General features: G+C 42.8%; 1 protein-coding gene across 4 annotated transcripts in view; it reads left to right on the top strand.

Moving 5' to 3' along the window:
- The first annotated feature begins 320 nt into the window (after window positions 1-320).
- The window catches only part of LOC117508807 (Na(+)/H(+) exchange regulatory cofactor NHE-RF3-like), a 41,731-nt gene continuing 14,798 nt past the window's right edge, over window positions 321-27,253 (top strand). For 2 of the 4 annotated variants that reach the window (XM_034168641.1, XM_034168640.1), the window contains exons 1-4: window positions 321-352; window positions 3,571-3,632; window positions 3,718-3,929; window positions 24,643-24,714. In XM_034168641.1, coding sequence (XP_034024532.1) covers window positions 339-352; window positions 3,571-3,632; window positions 3,718-3,929; window positions 24,643-24,714 — 360 coding nt within the window. In that variant the 5' untranslated portion in view covers window positions 321-338. Of the gene's footprint in view, window positions 353-3,310; window positions 3,633-3,717; window positions 3,930-24,642; window positions 24,715-27,253 lie in introns of those variants that run through there. The other 2 variants (XM_034168639.1, XM_034168637.1) reach the window with 1 other exon arrangement.

The raw sequence follows: 27,253 nt of genomic DNA, 5'->3' as shown, positions 1-27,253 counted from the left end.
CTTCTGATATCCTTTTCTTGAATTCATTGATGTACCATTTTCTCTCTTCAGCACTGATGTGTGTTTAGTGGTGCAGCAGCTGTTCTGCACACAGAATGTGGATGTTTAAGTGTGTGGACAACTTTTGTTACACACGTAGAATAACTCCTTTTACGACAGTCAACCACTGACTAAACGTTGACGATAAAAGACCAATAAATACGCGTGTGCGCACACACACACACACACACACTGACACCTTCAGCCTAGTTAGGTGTTTGTGATTAATAATTATCCAAAAGTGACTATGTAACAGTGTAAATGTTTATTCTGTCACTCTCACAGGTTGCCAGAATGCGATGGAATTTCCACGGTAAGTTCCACACCAGCCACACAGTCCCGGTGTTTCTACCATCACTGATAATATGTATATGTCTCCAACATGAACGAGCAAAGCAACTCACCATGTCATTTATGTCCTTCACACTTTTTTCAGTAAGTTTTTTTAAGGGGGGGCATTAGTATGGCAAAAACCCTTTAGTTTCTTTGGTGCGCCGCCCCCCACACAACCACCCCCCGACCAGGGCCCTCTTGACCTCCCACCATTTTAAGCATTTGTCTTTATTTGCCTCTCATATGCCTGGAATCTACTCACCATCACACCATGTCCTTTAGGTCCTTCAGACCTTCTTTTTTCAGTAGATGGTTCTGGGGAGCATTAGCATGGCTAAAACCCTTCAGCTTAGTTATTTTCAAAGATCCAAATATTTATATGCGTAATTTCCACACTAAATAGTCACTGGCTGACCTCAAAAGCTGCCAAGGTGCGTGTTGGCTCTCACTTTAGCATTCCTGGTTTTAGTGTTGACTCAACATTTAGCATTTCCTGTTTCAATGTCAACTTTCCACTGAATTCCTGTGAGCTCTCTTCTATCTTATTTTGTTTTATTTTATTTTATTTTTTAAATTGAGACAAACAAAAAGTTAAACAAAAACCTTACAGAGGATAAACATACCACAGCAAAAACAACATACTCAAAAACGGGTTAACACCCTGTACTGTCGCTCCAGGAAGTGTTCAGCTTTTGACCTTTCCTGTCTCACTGTGGACTCAAAATTTGGCATTTCCAGTTTGGACCTTCCTGTACCATGAGCGAGCTTGCACCGGCGTCTTTGGCACCTTCACTTCGTTCATATTAATACAGCGCTCTCTGTGCTGGAAGTCTCAGGGTCCTTGACTTGGGTGCGTCCTGACTGTTCACTGTTCAATAGGACAAGTGCTAAGTGCATGCCCCTCAGTACTGCAATAGAGACACTCGATGATGAGCCCATGCAGCTCGGCATCCAGCCATGCCGAGCTGCATGGGCTCATCAACAGGGAGCTGGAGAGCCAGAGAGGGGCGGACCCAGAGAAGCTAGAGGAAGAAGGACCGGGTCCGTGTCGCAGAGGGATCGGAGCGGCAGTGACACAGTCAGCCCTTCCCCTCTTCTCTCACCGGCGCTCTCTAAAGCAATTATTGATATGGATAACTAAAGAAATGAGTTGGTCTAAGTCTAAGTCCTGAACCACCTGCATGCCTTTCAGGACCTCTGACAACCTGTTGACATTAAGTGCTTCGCAGCATCGCAGGATTCCAATCGGCACTGCGATGCTCCTCTCTGAGTGACAGGAGCTGCTGGGAGGTGCCATGGTTCTGCATCGGATGATCAAAAACCAGCCTAAACTCTACAGAGAAGGCAATGAAAGACTGAAGAATTTTCAATTTATTTAATTTATACAGCGCCAAATCACAACAGAGCTGCCTCAAGGCACTTCACACAAGTCAGGTCTAGCCTTACCAACCCCTAGAGCAAGCACACAGGCCACAGTGGTGAGGAAAATCTCCCTCTGACGGTATTGAGGAAGAAACCTCAAGCAGACCAGAGTCAAAGTGATGACCCACTCCTTCAGCCATTCTAACAATTACAAAGTTCTGCAAAGTTTTACAAAGCTGAAGAAACAGAAAATAGAAAAACAAACATAATAATATAAAGTTGTCTACGCCGTCAGTGGGCCTGTCCCTGTGACAGGGTCACTTTGAAATGCAGACTGCAGCATGCAGTATCCACCCTTAGGCCTTCCACTTCACAGTTCATCAGGACCCTTCAGTTTAGATCCGTCCATCATTCGTACCTCAGACATAGAAAAAAGAGCAGAATCAGTCAGCCGGAAAAAAGACTACATCTAAGGTATAATTCATCAGCAGTAAATCAACAGGAAAACAGAGAAATTACAAAGGTGATCGCTGGCTGCTAGCCCTAAGCTTCACTCACAAACCCAAAATTTAGATAAAGTTGAGGCCTAGACCTGTTCTCTTGCTAATAAAATGACTTTACAAAGATAGAAAGCATAGTACCATACTATGCCAGTATACTAGCCATATGAGAGGGAGAATAGATGCATCTAATGACCCAGTCACACGACATACGACGATTCCTGAACGAAGGGAAAAAAGTAAAAAAAATAAAATAAAATCACAATTCATTGACAAAAGGTGGATGAACAAGCTTTATCACAGAATAGCCTGTGAATCAAGAGCACAAAAGGGACAAAAGAGAAACGAATGGAAACCGAAGCTAACGTTAATCTTGACGCTTTAAACCAAACGCGCCTGGAGCAGTGTGTCTTCATCTCTGCGTTCCAGGACTCGGCGATGGGACGGAGCTCAGCTGCAAACAGAAGCGCGTGATCCGACCCACTGTGGAGATCTGTGCGCATGTTGATGGATCCACCACCTGCTCTGGTTCCTCATCCGGAACAAAAGAGGGATCATCTCCTTCATTACCAGAATCCTCACTGTCTGGTTGAGACTCTGATAACACGCTGCATGCTCCGTCTTGCTCCAATTAAAAAAAATAAATAAATACAAAAAACAAACCTGAAGCACTTGTTCAACATTGATAGGGCGCCTCATTTTTAGAAAAAAACACACACACACACACACACACACACACACACACACACACACACACACACACACACACACACACACACCACCACCACACAGGCTAAATACGGCACCAAAATTAACACTGCAAACATGCCAAATATTTCTCAAATCTCTCAAATACCAAAACTCTAATCGCTGTACATGGGGATTCACTCGGAAAGTTCAACTTACCATGGCCAGATAGTCATCCAAGGAATGTCTGTGTAAAATTTTAGAAAAATTCATTCAGTAGTTTTTGAGAAAATCAGCAGATTGTGATCTTATTTATTTATTTATTCCATGGACATTCTAAAGGCCTTGGGGGCATTTAGAAAGATTCTAGGTCATTGAAAATCCTTGTATAGTTTAATAGTGATTCAAGGAATCCATATGGAGAATTCTAGGATGTTTTTCAGCAATAAATACAGAACTGTACAAAATGTCCTTTTAGCCGTTTTAGGGGCCCTGGGGGGCCGAGGTACCGTGAACCTTCATCCAAGGGACCAAAAAACCCCAACAACAACAACAACACTTAATTTAAAACTGAAATGTTTCCACATGACAACATTCCCTTCACCTACTATTCTTACCTTGTCTGTTTTCACTGCTCCTCTTACTTTAGTTTTACATTCAACCCAAAAGAAGGCATTGACAATCCAGCCCTGGTTATTACTGATGACCCTGGTAAGATTCAACACCTGCTGTTACAAACATAACCTTAGAATTACTAACACTACTGCATTTCAAAATAATGCTTCTATAATTTCAGAGCCGGATCAGAGTCTTGTGCCTAGACTGTGTCAGCTGAAGCGTCAAGAGGGACAAAGCTTTGGTTTCTACCTGCAAAAAGAAAAGAACAATCAAGGTTTTGTGATCAGAGATGTGGAGCCCTGGAGCCCTGCTAAGCACAGCGGGCTGAACGATGGGGACAAAGTGCTGGAGGTCAATGATGAATATGTGGAAGACATGGACTTTCCAAAGGTCAGTGTTTTTTTTTTTTTTTTTGTGCTTTGGTCACCCTAACAGCAGACTTAAACGGCAGTCATTATCATTTAGATCTCCAAATCTACTAGACAGACAATGCTTGTGATCTGTAAAAGATGAGTTATAAATGCCTGAAGAACTCTGATCCAAAATATGTACTTCCTCACTGGATCTTGTGCAGAGAATAATGTCAAGTGGTCATATCATAGCTAACATTTCCTCACAATTCAAGTCTCCTCTGTGGTCCAGGGGTATTTTTACCATATTTCAATAATTCCCCCTGACATATGGATATGGGTTGCCCTCAGCGTGATCTTGTTTGTCTTTAATTTTCATGTCATGAGAGCCTGCCGACACATGTGCATCACAGTGGCATGATGAGAGATGGTGTTCTTCATGGCACGATATGTGTTCTCCAGCTGTGAATTGCGGCAACACATAGGTCAGCTGCGACATGTGAATGCACGTGTCATCATCTGACGGCGCCGGTGTGCCAGCGTGTGCTGGCATCATCTGATTGCCTCGGTGGACGTGCCTGGGCCGTGATCATCAGCGATCGCGTGTGACGTGATGTGGCTGTCCGGTCGAATGGCGTTTTATTTTTATCTCTGTTGTGGGGGTGTGGGCACACAGCTGGCTGGTGATTCCACCTCCAGCAGGACATGCCACCTCAGTCTCACCTCAACAATGTTGGATCATGGGGGGGGGGACACACAACACACTCGCACACCATCTGTGTTGCTTGGGGGCAGACATAACACACTGACTACCCTTGGAGCTTTCAAAAAACCTGGACTGCAGCTCAAAAGTGGTCACCTGCACTCTACTTTAGTGCTGGCTGCGCAAATGGCCCCACATTTTCTAAGTGCCCCGCAAGTGGTGCTGGATGTTCGTGGGTGGCACCTGGACTCCAGCCGAGAGTGGGTCAAATGAGTACTCACCCGCCTTTCACCGTCATTCGACTGTTGGTGTGAAGGCTTGCTCAATTACACCATTCGGTTAGGATTAGTCATGGCCAATGATTTCGTGCAACCCCTTGGCTGCAGCACGATTTGTCTGACCTGCGTTCGACATGTCATGCGAATGTTGTGAACACAATCAGATGGCAGTGTGACCTCATCTTGCCCGCCGTTCAAATGGGTTTCCAGCGGGAGCGACACACGAATGTAGGGTGCATGTGCCGTGGCCAATGGGTTGGCTGAGGTGTTCAAGGCAGCTTCAGATCTTCACGAGTGCTTCAAATCCTCCTTCATGCGGCATTTGGCCTCAATCATGTTATGTGTGAAGGAGAAATTAGTTACAGCGAGGAGGCACGGAATGATCTAAGGGGAATAACCAGCACCATTTAGTTTACATATTTCCTTGATTAAACGCCTGACCTTAAATCCGGACCTGCCTCATATAATGACCAGGTCAAACTTTTCTGAAACAAAAACCTGCCTTAAATAGGCATCAGACATTATGTCCATCAAAAAGGATTACATTTAATTGAGTCACTCTTTTTTCTAAGTCAGCTGTGGAGTGGTACCTTAATATCGTAAAGTCTGATTCATGCTTCTCTAGCTCCATGGCCATGCAATGACGTTTCTGACTCCGTGTTGTGAAGTTGGTCATATTTGTGGACCTTTGTGCCAAACATATTTGATTCATGATCAAAATGTAATTGGTGGGCGCACTGCAAATTAAAATATGACGGGAGAGGAAGGAGTGAAAACATAAGTGGCAAATTACAGCTTTTTGTGGTCTCAGTCATATAGCAGGTGCATGTCACAGTGATGGTTCACAGCCAAGCAGAGGGCTCTGATCTAAAGCTGTTTGGCTCATCACACGCAGGGATATGTGTGAAACTCACCACCATATTACAGTGTAGGCAACAAGCAGCATTTTGTTAATAATTATCAACCTTGCCTTGTTTAGATCCCGTGTCTGAGCACAGTTTGAAAAAATAAACGGCCAGTCTTTAATCACGGAACTACAGTACCGCTAAACTTCATTTTGTACCTCTGTTACTGGGCATGTCCAGACTGGAAATACATTACGATGATGCGGGGTGTTTTGTCCAGTGTGAGTGAAAATCCGGTATATGTGTTTATTACATAGAAAAACCATACAAAAGCAATGGGACTTTTACATTTGTCCGATGAGTGCAAACTTGTAACTCATATTATATTAATTAATTACACATAGACTGATACATTTCATGTGTTTATTTCTTTTAATTTTGATGATCATAACTGACAATTCACTTTTTGAATGGTATTACTGAAATAAATCAACTTTTTCATGATATTCTAATTATATGACCAGCACCTGTATATACATCTAGAAAACAGACTGGTCACTGTATCTTACAGCAGCCTCTATTCAAGGTTCTTGTAATGGAGCAATATCATCACATGGCGGACATTTACCATTAATGCAGATATTGTTGTGTGGGCCGCTGAAGAGGAGGTACTGCTGGCCCACCACCACCAGAGGGCGCCCTGCTTGGAGTGCGGGCTCCAAGCACGAGAGGGTGCCAGACCCAGAAGAAGTGACAGCTGTCACTCATCCTCTGCACCAGCTGTCACTCATTCATCATCACCACCATAAAAGCCGGACTGCAACTCCACCTCCCCGCCGAGAAATCGACTACCATTACCAAGGTAATTTCTCTGCTGACTTTAAACTGTGACTTACGTCTGATCTGTTTGCAGCCGTTGTCCTGTGGTGCCCTTTCAGCTGGTTGGCGGTCAGTGAGAGAAGCGACGTCTTCGCCTCTCACTCCATCCAGATAAGTGGTTACAGGAGCTGCTAGTGTGTCCTAGTTTGGAGGTGGGAGGTGCTCCATCCTGCACTGTGTTTGGACTGAGAATTACTGAGTGTGCGGACTCACACTCACTCATATTTCTGCTTTCTGCCAGCAGTACCAGGGTCGACAGCCGAAGACAGAGGCCACCTGGGGACTCGGGACTTGGCGGCTCCGGTGTTTTTCGGACCGTTGGTGGTGGAAGCCGTGTGGGACGCGGCTTCTCTCTCGTCGGGGGTCTTCTATCTTCGAGCCTGCCCACACGTCACCTGGTGTTAAATTGACTGTGCAAATTACTGTACGTTTCGTTGTGTATTATCACAACATTAAATTGTTACCTTTTTGGCTTATTCATTGTCCGTTCATTTGCGCCCCCTGTTGTGGGTCCGTGCTATGACACCTTCCCAACAGATATAATAGAGTATCATGGTGCAATAAAGTATCACTCATTCTATATCTAGTCATTCTGTATCAGCTGCATGTTTGCAGTTGTTTGCAGTCTCCTAGTCCATACATACTGTAGCAAGGGGAAGTCCATATTGAATTATGTTCCTAGTGTTGATTCCCCTTTGGCTGACTTGGTAGTGCATTGAGTTTGAGATAGTAGAGAAGCTTGAATCTTCGACTGGACTGGGTTGCTTGACGTGAGGACGTTTTGCTTCAAATCGCAGAAGCTTTCTCAGCTAAAATTCCTGCTCTGGTAGTCTGACTTCCATCTTGACTCTTGTAGAGAAGAATAAAACAGAAGCCAACAAAAGCTGGAGTTTTTAACCTAACCAGACCCCTCCTACCGAGAGGCTGACTGCTACAGGCTAGTGACTAAACAATAGCTCTAATTAGCACCTATTGTGCTCTAGTTAGCACCCTCCTAATGACAGGGTAGCTGTCCCTCCTAATGATGGGATGGTAGTCTCTCCTGATGGCTCCTTTGACGACTCTCCTGATGACATGAATGACTCATTACCATGAACAAAAGACCGAAACTGCTTTGACCTGAGTACCCCATTGTAAACGGGGGACAAAGCGTGTCTGAGACCCCCTCCCCGGTTAAAAGAACAACAACTTGTACGGAAAGCCCTCACAGTATGTGGGTACCCACGATGGTCCCTGGACAAAGTGCAGAAGTCCCAGAAAACAAAGAGACCAGATAGACAGGAGATGGAGACAAGAAGAAGAGTGTCCTCTCCCTTCTTTAGCAGGAGTAGGAGAAAAACTACAGAGGATCTTCAGACAGCACAAAATCCCAGTTTACTTTAAACTGGTTAACACTTGAGACAGAAATTAGTCACCCTAAGGACAGGATCCCTAGTTACAAACAGAGCAATGTAGTGTATTCTATCAGATGTCAGAAAACTGTAATGAACACTACAATGGTGAGACTAAGCAACCTTTACACAAAAGGCTATACCAGCACCGCAGAGAGGGCACCAGTGGACCACAGTCTGCAGTTCATCTCCACCTTAAAGACACTAACCACACGTTTGAGGACAAGGGAAGTTAAAATCTTAGCCAGAGAGAAAGAATGGTTTGAGAGAGGTGTCAAGGAAGCATTCTTTGTAAAACAGTTGAAACCCAGCCTTAATCGGGGAGGGGGTCTCAGACACGCTTTGTCCCTCTTTACCAATGGGGTACTCAGTCAAAGCAGTTTCAGTCTTTTGTTCATGGTAATGAGTCATTCACGTCATCAGGAGTCGTCAAGGGAGCCATCAGGAGAGACTTCCGTCCCATCATTCGGAGGGACAGCTGCCCTGTCATTAGGAGAGTGCTAACTAGAGCACAATAGGTGCTAATTAGAGCTATTGTTTAGTCACTAGCCTGTAGCAGTCAGCCTCTCGGTAGGAGGGGTCTGGTTAGGTTAAAAACTCCAGCTTTTGTTGGCTTCTGTTTTATTCTTCTCTACAAAAGTCAAGACGGTAAGTCGACTACCAGAGCAAAAATTTAGCTGAGGAAGCTTCTGCGATTTGAAGCGAAACGTCCTCACGTCCAGTCGAAGATTCAAGTTTCTCTACTATGGAAACCACCTGGAGAACTGAGAGCCTACACAGAAACATTGAGTTTGAGACTGAAAGATCTGGTGTTCCAATCCCACCAGAGCCACAAAGATATGCTACAATATGTTTAAGTCCCTGGTGTCATTGGAGGTAGTGGGCTGGAAGATCCGGAAAGGACGTCAGGCTGCCGTTCCTCTTCCCTGGTCAGTAAGTGATGGAAAAGTTAAACCAGGTGAAAAACGCACCCACTTTGCTTGCCGGGAGTTCAAACCTTTTAGCTGGTTCTGATGTACTCTAGATTTTTATTTGTCTGTCCACAATGAAGGGTACTGCATCTCCCTCCAGCCAATGTCTAACACGCTGTCCAGGGCTTCTTTCACAGCTAATAGTGGATTGAGGTGATAAACCCGAGGAAGGAGACAGTTGCCTGATGAACTTGCATTTTTTGGATTTGACGAAAAGGCGGTTTACCAGAGCACTGGAGGACTAGACAGACCTGGCGGGTGTGTGACATAGGATCAGCTGAGAATATCATCTCGGTAGAAAAAATGAACCGGTTCACGAAGGTCACAAAGGACATCGTAGCCAATGCTTGGAACATGCGGGGCATTGGTCAGGCCGAATGGCATAACCAAGTATTGAAAATGGCTGATTGGAGTATTGAAAGCAGTCTTCCACTAGTCCCCCTCCGGACACGGACCAGGGTGATAGGCATTCTGCAAATCCAGTTTGTGAATGTGGAATCAAGGAGGGGTAAAGAGTAACGATTGCGGACCGTGATGTCATTCAGTCCCCGGAAATCAATGCAGGGGCGAAGAGTACCATTTTTTTTCACCACAAAAAAGAAGCCAGCGCCCACGGGTGGCGATGAGTGTCGGATCAGTCCAGCTGGCAGAGAGTCCCGGATGGTGGTCTCCATAACCTCTCGTTCTGGGCGTGAGAGATTGTACAGTCAGCTGGACGGTATCTCAGCACCTAGTAGGAGGTTTATGGCACAATCATATGGCCTGTGAGGGGGAAGCGAGAGTGACTGATCCTTGCCGAAAACCACAGCGAGGTCGTGGTACTCATGCGGAACCAATGTGAGATCGGGGGAGAATCAAACACCTCTCTGGCAGAAACACTGGGTGGAACCGAGGAATACGGGCACCTGCGGTAGCAAGCCTCGCTCCAGTGAGTCACTGGCCCTGGGCGGCCAATCAATCCAAAGATTGTGCTTCACTACCCAAGGGTGCCCAGAACCACAGGAAAGGTGGAAGGAATAACAAAAAATTGGAGCAGGGAAGCTCAGAGGAGTGCAGGGCAGAGTCTGAGTGGAGGCGGCCTAGACTGCGCAACTACCCTTCTCACGGTGTCTCTCTCTAATGCGACAGTCTAAGCGAATTACCAGGGAAATAAGCTTATCCAGGTCCTCAGTTCGTCACGGACCACTAAACTTGTCCTTAACCCATTTATGCCCAGACTTTTTTATATAAGTGGAAAAAGTTGAGATTTTTTATTGTAAGTAGAAAATGACAGTGATACACTTCGGCAACAATTGTTGCCAGTGGGGCAAAACGGGTTAAGGGAATTGCGGAGACCTCTGCTAACAATGGTTTAGAGGGCTGCCGAGTTCCAACCCCCTCCGCAGCGAGAATGCGGAATTGATTGAGAAATTCTGCCGCATTCCGAGCTCCTGACGGAGAGAGAGAAGGTGCTGTGCCGCAGAATGACTTTCATAGGATGATCAAGACTAGATGGAGTCCTGGGAGAATTCGTAAAATGTATTAAAGATGGGAGACTCACACTCCAAAGAGCCGTGGCCCAGGCTCGTGCTCACCGCACAGCAGATTCGCACAGCTGATTCGTTATGACTCAGCTGCTGTCGGTGGCGTACTGCGAGAGTCACTGAGATAAAACGAGCAGCACTGCATGAGAAATGCGGCACAAGTTTCTACACAACCAGCAAAAGGGTCAGGAGTGGCAAATAATGGTTTGGAAACCAGAGATACAGCCACGGATGTAGGTCTACTTGTGGGGGTGTATGGAGACACAGTAGCCGGTGTGGCGGAGCATCTGAAAGTTGTTGCGGACTAACTGAGTGAGGCCATGTGATGCGAGTGACTGAGTGCGTGACATGGGCTGAGAGGTTTTGGACCTGGTTTCCCATGGAGTCTATGTACATGCTGGATTTTTCCAAGGAATTGTCCTTGAAGATTGAGAGCCTGCCTGAACTGGGTCTCCCGCTGAGTTCCATCTTTTTTTTTTTTTCCAGTATTTTTATTAAATTGTCTTTCAAGATATAACAATAGAAAAATTGACAATATGAACATGTCAATATACAAGAAGAACAGTACATTACACACACACACACACACACACACACACACACACACACACACACACACACACACACACACACACACATCCATATTTGTGCACATATACTCAACAAAATATAAATGCAACACTTTGGTTTTGCTCCTATTTTGTATGAGATGAACTCAAAGATCTAAAACTTTTTCCACATACACATATCACCATTTCCCTCAAATATTGTTCACAAACCAGTCTAAATCTGTGATAGTGAGCACTTCTCCTTTGCTGAGATAATCCATCCCACCTCACAGGTGTGCCATACCAAGATGCTGATTAGACACCATGATTAGTGCACAGGTGTGCCTTAGACTGCCCACATAAAGGCCACTCTGAAAGGTGCAGTTTTTGTTTTATTGAGGGGGATACCAGTCAGTATCTGGTGTGACCACCATTTGCCTCATGCAGGTGCAACACATCTCCTTGGCATCATCTGTGAAGAGAAACACCTCTCCAACGTGCCAAACGCCAGTGAATGTGAGCATTTACCCACTCAAGTCGGTTATGGCGATGAACTGGAGTCAGGTCGAGACCCCGATGAGGACGACGAGCATGCAAATGAGCTTCCCTGAGACAGTTTCTGACAGTTTTGTGCAGAAATTCTTGGTTATGCAAACCGACTGTTTCAGCAGCTGTCCGAGTGGCTGGTCTCAGACGATCTTGGAGGTGAACATGCTGGATGTGGAGGTCCTGGGCTGGTGTGGTTACACGTGGTCTGCGGTTGTGAGGCTGGTTGGATGTACTGCCAAATTCTCTGAAACGCCTTTGGAGACGGCTTATGGTAGAGAAATGAACATTCAATACACGAGCAACAGCTCTGGTTGACATTCCTGCTGTCAGCATGCCAATTGCACGCTCCCTCAAATCTTGTGACATCTGTGGCATTGTGCTGTGTGATAAAACTGCACCTTTCAGAGTGGCCTTTTATTGTGGGCAGTCTAAGGCACACCTGTGCACTAATCATGGTGTCTAATCAGCATCTTGGTATGGCACACCTGTGAGGTGGGATGGATTATCTCAGCAAAGGAGAAGTGCTCACTATCACAGATTTAGACTGGTTTGTGACAATATTTGAGGGAAATGGTGATATTGTGTATGTGGAAAAAGTTTTAGATCTTTGAGTTCATCTCATACAAAATGGGAGCAAAAACAAAAGTGTTGCGTTTATATTTTTGTTGAGTGTATAAACCTGACATTGCGCAGTTTATCACGATCCACTCAAATATCATTATTCAGCAGTAACAAAAAGGAAAATGCATAGTAATAATAATGTAAAGATGACTTCTGTATTTCCTATTTCTTAGATATAATATTCAAATATGGTTCCCACAATTTAACAAAATCTTTTCGTCTACCCTTGACTATATATGTCAGTCTTTCAAGACCTATACATTCTGAAAGTTCCTTAATCCACTGTCTTGGGGAAGGGGCTTCAATATTTTTCCAATTCAGAGCAATAACTCTTCTAGCTTGTAAAAGTCCAAAATCCAATAGTTTCACTTGCTTTTTTTTTTTGCAGTAGGCCATCAGGATATATTCCTAATATACATAATTTTGCACAAAGTGGAATCTTTATATTAAATATTTCCATTAAGCATTGAATTACATTTTTCCAAAAAAATTGAATTGTCGCGCATTCCCAAAGACAGTGTACAAGAGTTCCTTTAAAGTTACCACATTTATTACAAGTGTCGGGAATATTATTAGAGATATGGTGAAGTATTTTAGGAGTTATATATGTCCTTGTTAGCCATTTGTATTGAAGTAGTTTAAGTCTTGTATTTATTGTTTGTTTCTGTGCTCTTAAACATGCTTTGTTCCATTCAGTTTCACTTATATCTTCGTGCAAGTCATTCCTCCAAGCATTCAATTTATCTAATGTTGAATCTTTAGAATGGACCATGAGCAGGTTGTAAAATTTTGATAATAGACCTTTCCCTTTCTGCCGTTTTATAGTAATTTCTTCAATTGTTGATAGACAGGGGATGTTCGTACTTTCTTTATATTTTGATGATATAAAATTTCTTAATTGTAAATATTTTAAAAAGTGCTTTTTGGGGATTTGAAATTTATCACACAATTCATTGAATGTAAGCCGTTTTCCATCTACATATATGTCCTTGATTGTCTGAATGCCTTTGTCTTTCCATAATTTGAATCCTCCATCCATCCTACCTGGTATGAACTGGTTATTGTTCCATATAGGTGAGAAACAAGATATTGTTATAGGGTTTTTGACAAGTTTATGGGCATTGTGCCACACAGTTATTGTGTTTTTTTAGAAATTGATTTTTTGTTTGTTTTTTAAGTAGTTTTATATCAGATGAATATAGATAGTGTTTATTGGTAAATTTGGGATGATTGTTGCTCGATGGATACCCAAGCTGGAGGAGTGCCTGTACTAAAATAGTGCAATGCTGATGTTAATTGTGCTGCCATATAATACTATTGAAGGTTTGGAAATTGAAGGCCCCCTCTTTCATAAGGTAAATAAAGTAGCTTGAACCGAAGTCTTGCTTTCCTCTTGTTCCATATGAATTCACTGAATATTTTGTTCAAGTTATCAAAAATGATCGAGGTAGCGGCAAAGAGAAGTGTTATGAAAATAATATAAAAATTTGGTAAAATTGACATCTTATATTAATATTAATGCATCCTATCATAGAAATAGGTAAACTTGACCAGCGACCAAGTGTTTCTGTGACCTCATCTACCAGGGGATCGTAATTTATAGTGACAATTTTATCTATATCTGGGGTGATTTGGACTCCCAGATACTTGAACCCATCTGTAGTGATAGTGAATTTGGTTTTTATTGGAGGGGATTTCCTGTCCTCATCATTAAGAAACAGTAGTACTGATTTACTATTATTGATTTTATATCTGGAAAATTCGACAAATTTCTCAAGCAGGTTCATCAGGTTAGGAATAGTGTTCTTTAAGTCTGTTAAGAAGAATATTATGTCATCCGCAAATAAGGATATCAAATGATTTCTACCACCAATGTTAACTCCCGAGAGTCCCAGCTGAGCTCTTACCGCTATAGCCAGGGGTTCCATAGCTAGTATGAAAAGAATTGGTGACAAGGGGCACCCTTGTCTTGTGGAATGTTGTAAATGAAATGGTCCGGAGAGGTTATTGTTAGTTAAAACTTGGGCAGTGAGGTTTGTATATAACAATTTAATCCATTTGATGAAGTTTTCCCCCATTCCATATCTTGGGAGTAGTTTCAACAGGTAGTGCCACTCTATCCTATCAAACGCTTGACGCGCATCTACTGACAATATTGCTGTATCACGAGCATTATGTTTCTCATATAATACATTTAACACACGTCTGATATTATGATAGCCTTGTCTCTGTTGAACGAATCCTTGTTGATCATCCAATATCAATTTGGGTACACACCTTTCTAGTCTTTTGGAGAGCACTTTGCACATTATTTTCAAATCACATCCCATGAGACTTATTCCCCTATATGATGCACAGTCTGTTTGTGGTTTGTTAGGTTTTAAAATGAAGGTAATAGTTGCTAATCTTAGGGTGTCTGGGAGTGTCCCAATTTTGTATGATTCTTTAAACATGTCTAAGAGTGGCTGGGCTACTTTATCTTTGAACATCTTATAAAATTCTACCGGTAGCCCATCTGGCCCCGTTGCTCTGCCGCTGTTCAAACTTCCTATTGCTTCTTTTATATCAGTAATTGTCAATGTCCTGTCCAGTATTTCATTATCTTCCTCTGACAGTTTTGGAAATTGTAATTTATCAATCAATCAATCAATCAATTTTTTAATATAGCGCCAAATCACAACAAACAGTTGCCCCAAGGCGCTTTATATTGTAAGGCAAGGCCATACAATAATTATGTAAAACCCCAACGGTCAAAACGACCCCTTATCCAGGAAGTTGTTTTGGATTTCTTCGTTCACGTTGCATTCTGATTTATATAAATGTCTATAAAATGTCCTGAAATTGTTTATTTCTAGAGGGTCACAAGTTAGATCATCCAAATTCGTTTTTATACTAAGAATTGCTCTGTCTGATTGCATTTTTTTTATCCTCCAGGCTAACAATTTACTTGCTTTTTCTCCCTAGTCGTAATATGTTTGCTTTGTCCACATTAAACTTTTTGCTACTTTTTCAGTTGTTAGTTTATCATATTTAGCTCTCATAATTCTTACGTTTTGCAATTTGTCTGGTTCATTAGTGTTATAAAATTCATTTTCTAAAGTTTTCATTTGTTGTTCCATTAATTTAATCTCCATGTTATACTTTTTATTTCTAGTCCCTATGAAGCTTATTTCACCACGTATATAAGCTTTAAAAGCTTCCCATCTAATACTAGCAAATCTTTCTTCTTTATTATGGTCAAAATAATTCTCAATACATTTTTCTACAAATTTTACAAATACTTCATCTTGTAACAAGAAAGTCTGTAATCTCCATATTTTTGGACTATACACTATTTTACCCAACTGGCGCATGATCACTCAGTACAATGCTATTATACCAACACTTTCACTTGTGGCTCCAAATCTATGGATGTTAAAAAATAGTCAATGCGCGAGTGGCTTTTACAGCTGCCTGAAAAACAAGAGTATTAAATATTATTTGGATTTCTCATCCTCCATATATTATGTAGTTTTAGATCTTTCATATAGTTATGAAGTATCTTCCTGGTTTTCACTTTGAGATGAACGGTCTAAGACTGGGATGAGAGTGCAGTATCCCCCCATGATACACATTCCATCGAAAGTAGAAATATTAAGAAACAAATTTTCAAAAAAAGATGGGGAGTCGTAGTTGGGGCCATAAATATTTATAAGATTTATCTTTTGAGAGAGTATAGTACCTTGTAATATAATATACGAGGGCTGTCAATAAAGTAACGGTCCTTTTTATTTTTTTTCAAAAACTATATGGATTTCATTCATATGTTTTTACGTCAGACATGCTTGAACCCTCATGCGCATGCGTGAGTTTTTCCACGCCTGTCGGTGACGTCATTCGCCTGTGAGCACTCCTTGTGGGAGGAGTCGTCCAGCCCCTCGTCGGAATTCCTTTGTCTGAGAAGTTGCTGAGAGACTGGCGCGTTGTTTGATCAAAATTTTTTCTAAACCTGTGAGACACATCGAAGTGGACACGGTTCGAAAAATTAAGATGGTTTTCAGTGAAAATTTTAACGGCTGATGAGAGATTTTGAGGTGATTCTGTCGCTTTAAGGACTTTTCACGGTGCGAGACGTCGCACAGCGCTCCCAGGCGGCGTCATCAGCCTGTTCAAGCTGAAAACCTCCACATTTCAGGCTCTATTGATCCAGGACGTCGTGAGAGAACAGAGAAGTTTCAGAAGAAGTTGGTTTCAGCATTTTATCCGGATATTCCACTGTTAAAGGAGATTTTTTTAATGAAAGACGTGCGGACGGGTCCGCGCGTCGGGATGCAGCCGCCGCGATGCTCCGCCACAGGAAAAACACCTCTGTTGAAAGCCTTAAGGACAAGTTGGAACATGTCCTGCCTGTTAAACAATTTCTCATATACTCACTCCACTGAAAGCCATCAAAAGCCGCCTGGATTTTACAAATGGTTATCAACACGGAGGTGTTTTTCCTGTGCCGCCGCACCGCGTCGGCTGCGTCCTGACGCGCGGATCCGTCCGCACGTCTTTCATTAAAAAAAATCTCCTTTAACAGTGGAATATCCGGATAAAATGCTGAAACCGACTTCTTCTGAAACTTCTCTGTTCTCTCACGACGTCCTGGATCAATAGAGCCTGAAATGTGGAGGTTTTCAGCTTGAAACAGGCTGATGACGCTGCCTGAGAGCGCTGCGCGACGTCTCGCACCGTGAAAAGTCCTTAAAGCGACAGAATCACCTCAAAATCTCTCATCAGCCGTTAAAATTTTCACTGAAAACCAGCTTAATTTTTCGAACCGTGTCCACTTCGATGTGTCTCACAGGTTTAGAAAAACTTTTGATCAAACAAAGCGCCAGTCTCTCAGCAACTTCTCAGACAAAGGAATTCCGACGAGGGGCTGGACGACTCCTCCCACAAGGAGTGCTCACAGGCGAATGACGTCACCGACAGGCGTGGAAAAACTCACGCATGCGCACGAGGGTTCAAGCATGTCTGACGTAAAAACATATGAATGAAATCCATATAGTTTTTGAAAAAATAAAAAGGACCGTTACTTTATTGACAGACCTCGTATCTTCCTCCTGGATCAATAATAACATTGAATTTCTGAAATGGTATTGATTTATGAATCAAAACTAAAACCCCTCTGGCATGACTAGGCAGGCATGAAACACTAGCAGGCATGAAACACTTGGCCAGGCCATCTTTTGGTTAGTATTTTAATATCTTGCGTAGTCACGTGTGATTCTTGTAGGTAAATATTTAGATTTTAACAACTTTATTCTATTCAATATTTTTTTCACTTTAATTAATTTTCTCATTCCCCTGACATTCCAGCTTGTAATAAGAACATTGAATTTTTTTTTTACTTCCCATTTAGTGATTTATGATAAACAAGATTAGGACCAAAAATCACCATACCTCTTTTCTTGATAAAGTGCACATTTACACAGTCATACACATTCATGCACATATATACACACACATTGAACCCAGAACATATTTTAAACTTCCTCTTACCCACCCCTGGTATTCCATCCAGTGGAATGAGAACCCCACCCCTTTGAACACTGAAGTTCCCTAGGATGCCGATCCACAATACTCGGGAGAAGCTAACCAACATGACCTTTCTCCCTTGTTCCAACATCAGTGGTTAGCTCAGATAAGATAATTATAGTGGGCGATTTTAACATCCACACAGGTGCTGAGAATGACAGCCTCAACACTGCATTTAATCTATTGTTAGCCTCGATTGGCTTTGCTCAAAATGTAAATGAGTCCACCCACCACATTAATCATACCTTAGATCTTGTTCTGACTTATGGCATGGAAATTGAAGACTTAACAGTATTCCCTGAAAACCCCCTTCTGTCTGATCATTTCTTAATAACATTTACATTTACTCTGATGGACTACCCAGCAGTGGGGAATACAGTTCATTACAGTAGACGTCTTTCAGAAAGTGCTGTAACTAGGTTTAAGGATATGATTCCTTCTTTATGTTCTCCAATGCCATATACCAACACAGGGCAGAGTAGCTACCTAAACTCTGTGAGTGAGATAGATTATCTCGTCAATAGTTTTATATCCTATAATAGTTATATATAATATTTTATATAATATAATAGTTTTACATCCTCAATGAAGACAACTTTGGATGCTGTAGCTCCTCTGAAAAAGAGAGCTTTAAAGAAGTGCCTGACTCCGTGGTATAACTCACAAACTCGCAGCTTAAAGCAGATAACCTGTAAGTTGGAGAGGAAATGGCGTCTCACTAATTTAGAAGATCTTCACTTAGCCTGGAAAAAGAGTCTGTTGCTCTATAAAAAAGCCCTCCGTAAAGCTAGGACATCTTTCTACTCATCACTAATTGAAGAAAATAAGAACAACCCCAGGTTTCTTTTCAGCACTGTAGCCAGGCTGACAAAGAGTCAGGGCTCTATTGAGCCGAGTATTCCTTTAACTTTAACTAGTAATGACTTCATGACTTTCTTTGCTAATAAAATTTTAACTATTAGAGAAAAAATTACTCATAACCATCCCAAAGACATATCGTTCTCTTTGGCTGCTTTCAGTGATGCCGGTATTTGGTTATACTCTTTCTCTCCGATTGTTCTGTCTGAGTTATTTTCATTAGTTACTTCCTCCAAACCATCAACATGTCTATTAGACCCCATTCCTACCAGGCTGCTCAAGGAAGCCCTACCATTAATTAATGCTTCGATCTTAAATATGATCAATCTATCTTTATTAGTTGGCTATGTACCACAGGCTTTTAAGGTGTGCTGAGGAAACTCGTGATGTCTACTAGAAGCACAACTTGTTTATTTGATCCTATACCAACAAAATTGTTTAAGGATCTTTGGCCCATTCTTGGGCCGACTGTGCTGGAAATTAACCTTTCTTTAAACTCTGGATCTGTTCCAAATTGTTTTAAATCTGCAGTGGTTAAACCACTACTCAAGAAATCTAATCTTGATCCTGGTGAATTGAAAAATTATAGGCCGATATCAAATCTATCATTCTGCTCTAAAATTCTGGAAAAGGTGGTTTCACGGCAGCTTGTGGACTATCTTACTGAGAATGACCTTTTTGAGCCACTGCAGTCTGCTTTTAGAAGACATCACTCCACAGAAACAGCACTTATTAAAGTAGTTAATGATCTTCTGCGAGCAATGGACTCGGATACTACTACAGCATTGGTGTTGTTGGATCTCAGTGCTGCGTTTGACACAGTTGATCATCATATTCTACTTGATAGGCTAGAAAACTGTTTCGGGATTACTGGAACTGCTCTTGTGTGGCTGACATCTTATCTGTCTGGTCGTTCCCATTGTGTTTTGTGCAATGACACTACCTCTGACTTTAAGGGCATGAAGTTCGGGGTTCCGCAGGGATCCGTTCTGGGTCCCTTGCTTTTTTCTCTGTATATGACACCCCTTGGGAACATTTTGCGGAGTTTCGGTGTTGCTTTTCATTGTTATGCTGATGATACTCAGTTGTATATGCCGATAGCTGCTGGAAATCCTGTCCACGTAAAATCTTTACAGGACTGTCTTGCAGCAGTGAGAAGTTGGATGTCTAGCAACTTTCTACTTTTGAACTCTGATAAGACTGAAATGATGGTTCTTGGCCCAGCAAGACATCAGCACCAATTTGATCAGCTGGCGCTTAGCCTAGGTTCATGTGTTATACATCATACTGACAAAGTGAGGAACCTTGGGGTAATCTTTGATCCTACGTTGTCCTTTGACCTCCACATTAGGGACATTACGAGGACTGCTTTCTTTCATCGGAGAAATATAGCAAAAATTCGCCCCATCCTGTCTATGGCTGTTGCTGAGACTCTGATTCACGCATTTGTCTCTTCTAGATTGGATTATTGTAATGCTTTATTTTCTGGTCTGCCGCAGTCTAGCATTCGAGGACTTCAGTTGGTGCAGAATGCTGCTGCCAGAATTTTGACACAAAGTAGAAGGTTTGACCACATTACTCCCATTCTGGCATCCCTTCATTGGCTACCGGTTTCTGCCAGATTGGATTTTAAAGTTTTATTGTTGGTTTATAAAATTGTTCATGGACTGGCGCCTTCCTACTTGGCGGACTTGGTTAAGCCCTACGTACCTGCGAGGCCTTTGCGTTCGCAGGGCGCAGGGCTTCTGTGTGTTCCGAGGATGAACAAAAAGTCTGTGGGGTATAGAGCCTTCTCCTACCGTGGTCCGGCTCTTTGGAATGATCTACCTGCTGTTATTCGGCAGTCTGACACGGTGGAGATTTTTAAATCAAGACTGAAGACCCACTTTTTTAGACTGTCTTATCATTAATTTTTTAATCTGTTTGTGTTTGCTTTGTAATTTCTTTTTATTCTACTGTGTTTTATCTTTTAACTGTGCTTTTCTTGCTTTTAATTTTGAATTTAGATTAATTTGTGTTGTTGTGAATTATGTGAAGCGCCTTGGTGTGACTTTGTCGTGATTTGGCGATATATAAATTAATAAATTAAATGAAATTAAATTAAGGTGGCAGTAATTAAACCATTACTTAAAAAGCCATCACTTGACCCAGCTATCTTAGCTAATTATAGGCCAATCTCCAACCTTCCTTTTCTCTCAAAAATTCTTGAAAGGGTAGTTGTAAAACAGCTAACTGATCATCTGCAGAGGAATGGTCTATTTGAAGAGTTTCAGTCAGGGTTTAGAATTCATCATAGTACAGAAACAGCATTAGTGAAGGTTACAAATGATCTTATGGCCTCAGACAGTGGACTCATCTCTGTACTTGTTCTGTTAGACCTCAGTGCTGCTTTTGATGCTGTTGACCATAAAATTTTATTACAGAGATTAGAGCATGCCATAGGTATTAAAGGCACTGCGCTGCGGTGGTCTAAATCATATTTATCTAATAGATTACAATTTGTTCATGTAAATGGGGAATCTTCTTCACAGACTAAGGTTAATTATGGAGTTCCACAAGGTTCTGTGCTAGGACCAATTTTATTCACTTTATACATGCTTCCCTTAGGCAGTATTATTAGACAGCATTGCTTAAATTTTCATTGTTACGCAGATGATACCCAGCTTTATCTATCCATGAAGCCAGAGGACACACACCAATTAGCTAAACTGCAGGATTGTCTTACAGACATAAAGACATGGATGACCTCTAATTTCCTGCTTTTAAACTCAGATAAAACTGAAGTTATTGTACTTGGCCCTACAAATCTTAGAAACATGGTGTCTAACCAGATCCTTATTCTGGATGGCATTACCCTGACCTCTAGTAATACTGTGAGAAATCTTGCAGTCATTTTTGATCAGGATATGTCATTCAATGCGCATATTAAACAAATATGTAGGACTGCTTTTTTGCATTTGCGCAATATCTCTAAAATTAGAAAGGTCTTGTCTCAGAGTGATGCTGAAAAACTAATTCATGCATTTATTTCCTCTAGGCTGGACTACTGTAATTCATTATTATCAGGTTGTCCTAAAAGTTCCCTGAAAAGCCTTCAGTTAATTCAAAATGCTGCAGCTAGAGTACTGACAGGGACTAGAAGGAGAGAGCATATCTCACCCATATTGGCCTCTCTTCATTGGCTTCCTGTTAATTCTAGAATAGAATTTAAAATTCTTCTTCTTACTTATAAGGTTTTGAATAATCAGGTCCCATCTTATCTTAGGGACCTCATAGTACCATATCACCCCAATAGAGCGCTTCGCTCTGACTGCAGGCTTACTTGTAGTTCCTAGGGTTTGTAAGAGTAGAATGGGAGGCAGAGCCTTCAGCTTTCAGGCTCCTCTCCTGTGGAACCAGCTCCCAATTCGGATCAGGGGGACAGACACCCTCTCTACTTTTAAGATTAGGCTTAAAACTTTCCTTTTTGCTAAAGCTTATAGTTAGGGCTGGATCAGGTGACCCTGAGCCATCCCTTAGTTATGCTGCTATAGACTTAGACTGCTGGGGGGTTCCCATGATGCACTGAGTGTTTCTTTCTCTTTTTGCTCTGTATGCACCACTCTGCATTTAATCATTAGTGATTGATCTCTGCTCCCCTCCACAGCATGTCTTTTTCCTGGTTCTCTCCCTCAGCCCCAACCAGTCCCAGCAGAAGTCTGTCCCTCCCTGAGCCTGGTTCTGCTGGAGGTTTCTTCCTGTTAAAAGGGAGTTTTTCCTTCCCACTGTCGCCAAGTGCTTGCTCACAGGGGGTAGTTTTGACCGTTGGGGTTTTTCCGTAATTATTGTATGGCTTTGCCTTACAATATAAAGTGCCTTGGGGCAACTGTTTGTTGTGATTTGGCGCTATATAAATTAAATTGATTTGATTTGACCTCCGTGGAACCTTGGAGTCGCCTGTAGAATTGCTCTGCTTCCTTAGGTGTGGAGAAAAGGTGGATCTTACTGTCATGGAGAATTCTGATCCTGCATGGATTGTATTGAAACCTATGGAAAGCGTTAATGTAGATGAAGTTCTTGATAACGGGTTGAAAGTTCTTTGTTGTCCGGGCTGTTTCGGTTGAGAAGTCTTGTGCAAACGTGATCCTCTGACCATCGTGCAAGATTTGTTGTTTTCTTGCTTCTCGGTAAACAAACTCTCCCTCTTGGAAGTTTAGAAACCGGATCAGAACTGCTCTGTTCTGGCCCGGTCTGGCTGTTGCTAATGTGCGGTGGACTCGTTCCAATGTAAATGAACGGTGCGTCAGGCCCAGCCATTTCGGTAGCATCTCAGTAATATAGTCGATAAGTCTGCTATTCCCCTCAACTCCTTCACGTATTCCAAACACACGGAGAATTTTATGTCTTCCACGATTTTCCACATCCTACAATTTAGCCTCCAGGGAAGCAGTCCGCTTAAGAGTGGTTTGTAGAGTTGTGTCGGCTTCCTCCTGTTTAGTTTCGGATGCGGCTATGCAGGCTTCGGTCTGCTCATTGCGAGTCGTATTTGCCGAGACATCTTGTATTGCCTGTGTTAGGTTACTCTCTAATGTTGTGAGAGTGGATGACATGTTGCTTAATCTTTGGTCAATACCATCGAGTCTTCCTCCAAAGTCTGAGCGCATTGACTTTAGTTCCGACAGTACATCTTCGATGCTAGCCATATTAGCACTCTCCGTGTTAGTAGTAGCATTAGCATCCGTGCTATCCTGGAGATTTCTCAGGATCGTTCTGGTACTCGTTTTGCGTCCGCGGGTGAAAAGATCGCACTGTTTCATGGACGTTGTCTTTGACATGACCCCCACGCAGCATGTAAAGTGAAAGTTGGCAGTTAATAAGGGTTTTGTTCATAAAAACAAGGACACTGTGTCGGAGCCACAGCGCTAAGCCACCATCTTGGTCACGTGGTTCCCGGAACCCGCTGAGTCCATCTTATTTGGCCAGATACCTCTGTTGTGGTTAGAGATCCAGACAGGACTGGACCAGTTCAGGCTATGGACCAAAATGCTGGGAGCAAGGAAACAGAGCTGGTTGTGAACGAAAAGATATTTATTTACAATGAAGAAATAATAATGCTGCCCTGGGGTGCCTGCAGAGTGGAGAGTCAGCCTGCTTGTGGCGGTGGAAATAGGGAGCTCTAGGTTCCCAAGCCAGTCTTGAAAATGAACTGAGATCTTGGTGTGTTCAGAGCTGGGACCAGGTGGGATGCACAGAGCCAAGACCGAGAACAGAGGAGAGAGATGGTGAGTGACTGCACTCGTAAGACCGGAAGTGCTTAACAGTTCACATTTCACAGAAGGCTTAAAGCAGAAGTGTTCACAGTTCTGGAAATAATGTTCTCCATTTAGGAAATAAGGTTTACTGTTCAGGAATCATTCACTGTTCATGAATTATCTTCAGAGGTCACAGAAACATGAAGGAACTTAACTGGAGCGGGGCAGAGCAGTGCGCTCTGAGCTGAGAGCCATAGAGTTCCAAAGTGACTTTGTTGTGCAGGTAGCTGTGGAGCCAGGAGGCGGTGCAGCATGGGAGCCGCGCAGGATAGTGTCTGGGAACACCAGGAAAGACAACATGCTCTGATACAGGAATTAGAGAGCTGGCCAGGTTACCTTGAATATAGCTGCAGGAAGCTCCGTCGTCAAAGTGCGTGGAAGCAGCAAGAAGACGAGGTCAAGGTCAGGAGTCTCGGAGATCATGGAGAGCGAGGGCTCCATCGACAAAAGTACTTGGCAACGGGTGAGCTGAAAGTCTGGGTTTATATAGCTCGCTGCTCATCAGCCGCTCATGCATGGCAGGTGTGTGGCCGTGATGAGCGGTGAAGCGCAGCAGGCGAGATTCGGCTCTGAGCGCGCTATCTGGGGAAAAAACTCACAAACTACAAACAGGGTTAAAAACATTACATGGAGGCAGGCCATGACATAAGTAGCTTGATCCCACCAATTTGTTGTAAGTAAGCAGTCATTCAATTAATTAGTGAATCCTGTTCGTCTTTGTGATTAACTGACAGGTGGTGAGCAAAATCCAGTCATGTGGTTTGTATCTGTTCTTGCTGGTGCTGAGGAAAGACGAGTACGACCAGGTAAGATTATTGTAGTCAATGGAGCATCCAACACTTCCACATGTTGTTAGTTATTTTACATATTTGTACTGTTTTCATTCAACATAAAACCGACTATTGTTACTCACATTACAGCCATGAAGAAAAACCAAACCAGAACCACTGCTACACAGTATATACCTGTGTTCTGTTAAGTACTAGGGACCAATATTTGAGGACTAACCTAAGGAGGACCTGATTACAAAAGCAGGATACAAATGATCTGAGCTATTTTTGTCATCATTTAAAAAAAAAAAACAATCATTTTTTTTATGTTCAGCCCCTTTCACACCAGGGTTGCGTACAGTTGCATTGTAATGCATGTTGAGTACGCCGGAAAATCGCACAGATTTGGCATAGTACCTGTGTACGTATGCTGGTGTACGATGGGGTATGGTTGCGTTCCTAGTCTTGCTTACAGTTGCGTACAGTTTGCTTACTGCCACCTATGTAGCTGTTGCCACTATATAAACCTATTTTTCTGTCTCTCACAGTCCACTCCTGCCTATTTTTTGGGGGTTTATTGGCATTGAGGAAATGCGCTCCGTTCTCAAAACAGTACATGAAAAGCAAATGGCACTCACGTTTTCAGATGTACAGCAGGACACGCTGCTGCCTTGTCAGGGCTTGTAACATTAGGACGAAAAGTTCAGAGTCCGTTGTGTGTCCCCAAAAAAGAAGAAAATGTTGCCATGTACTCACAAGCATAATTAAACATCCCATTTGTTGTTTCAGCATTCGAGAGAGAGAGAGAGAGAGAGAGAGAGAGAGAGAGAGAGAGAGAGAGAGAGAGAGAGAGAGAGAGAGAGAGAGAGAGAGAGAGAGAGAGCGTTGTTTCTCTGCTCTGTATTTCAAAAGAAATCCAGTTTAGGAATTGAAAGAATCTAAACCATGTTTTTCTGATTATCGGATTACTGAAGTGCATGTAAATGCGGGTGATCAAATTCTGGCAGTTACCTGAAACAACTCTGCCTGTTAAGCAGATCATGCACGCGTAGTGGTTCATTCAGCCATTATGAACACACACACATGCAGCTGAGGGATCATTTCACCACGCACTTGCGTGCTGGTTCAATGACCTGTTCTGAGCATGCGCAACTGCGCCAGTTCAATCACCTGTTGTAAAGCACACACAGGCACTGTGGGCTGTGTGGATCATGCAGCCACACGTACACTACACCTGTTCTCCTCCAGATGCTTCACTGTGGATGCATTCCTGTCTGTTGTCTGACACACTCAGTTTTTGGATGTGTACAGTTGTGCAGTGTTGCACAGACTTGCTTAAAAACTGAGTACTTTCTGTGTCAAAAAATTAAACACGTTTAATTTTTTGCGTCTGTCTCGTGTATACCATTGCGTCCCTGAGTATCCTGCCATGTAGAGCTCCATAAACCCGGTGTAAGGCTCCATAAACTCGGCGTAGAGCTCCATAAACCTGGTCTAGAGCTCCATAAACCTGGTCTAGAGCTCCATAAACCTGGTCTAGAGCTCCATAAACCTGGTCTAGAGCTCCATAACCTGGTCTAGAGCTCCATAAACCTGGTCTAGAGCTCCATAAACCTGGTCTAGAGCTCCATAAACCTGGTCTAGAGCTCCATAAACCTGGTCTAGAGCTCCATAAACCTGGTCTAGAGCTCCATAAACCTGGTCTAGAGCTCCATAAACCTGGTCTAGAGCTCCATAAACCTGGTCTAGAGCTCCATAAACCTGGTCTAGAGCTCCATAAACCTGGTCTAGAGCTCCATAAACTCAGCGTAGAGCTCCATAAACTCAGTGTAGAGCTCCATAAACTCAGTGTAGAGCTCCATAAACTCAGTGTAGAGCTCCATAAACTTGGCATAGACCTCCATAAACTTGGCATAGAGCTCCATAAACGTGGCATAGAGCTCCATAAACTTGGCGTAGAGCTCCATAAACTTGGCGTAGAGCTCCATAAACTCGGCGTAGAGCTCCATAAACTCGGCGTAGAGCTCCATAAACTCGGCGTAGAGCTCCATAAACTCGGCGTAGAGCTCCATAAACTCAGCGTAGAGCTCCATAAACTCGGCGTAGAGCTCCATAAACTTGGCATAGAGCTCCATAAACTTGGCATAGAGCTCCATAAACTTGGCATAGAGCTCCATAAACTCGGCTTAGAGCTCCATAAACTCGGCTTAGAGCTCCATAAACTCATTGTAGAGCTCCATAAACTCGGCGTAGAGCTCCATAAACTCGGCGTAGAGCTCCATAAACTCGGCGTAGAGCTCCATAAACTCGGCGTAGAGCTCTATATACTTGGCGTAGTCTGTACGCTGCATTGCGCAACTCTACGTAGGCCCGGTGTGAAAGGGGCTTTAGCGTGCAGCGCTGCCTGCTGCCTCCACCCGTTATCAAGTCTGTAAATCAGTTATTCAATCTTCATGTCATGTTTTCTTAAGACAGTACGAGGTCTGTCAATAAAGTATAGGTCCTTTTTATTTATTTCAAAAACTATATGGATTTAAGTCATATGTTTTTATGTCAGACATGCTTGAACCCTCGT

The sequence above is a fragment of the Thalassophryne amazonica genome, chromosome 4 (assembly GCF_902500255.1).
Source record: "Thalassophryne amazonica chromosome 4, fThaAma1.1, whole genome shotgun sequence".
Taxonomy (NCBI): Eukaryota; Metazoa; Chordata; class Actinopteri; order Batrachoidiformes; family Batrachoididae; genus Thalassophryne; species Thalassophryne amazonica.
This window is presented reverse-complemented; position numbering and strand designations above follow the sequence as displayed.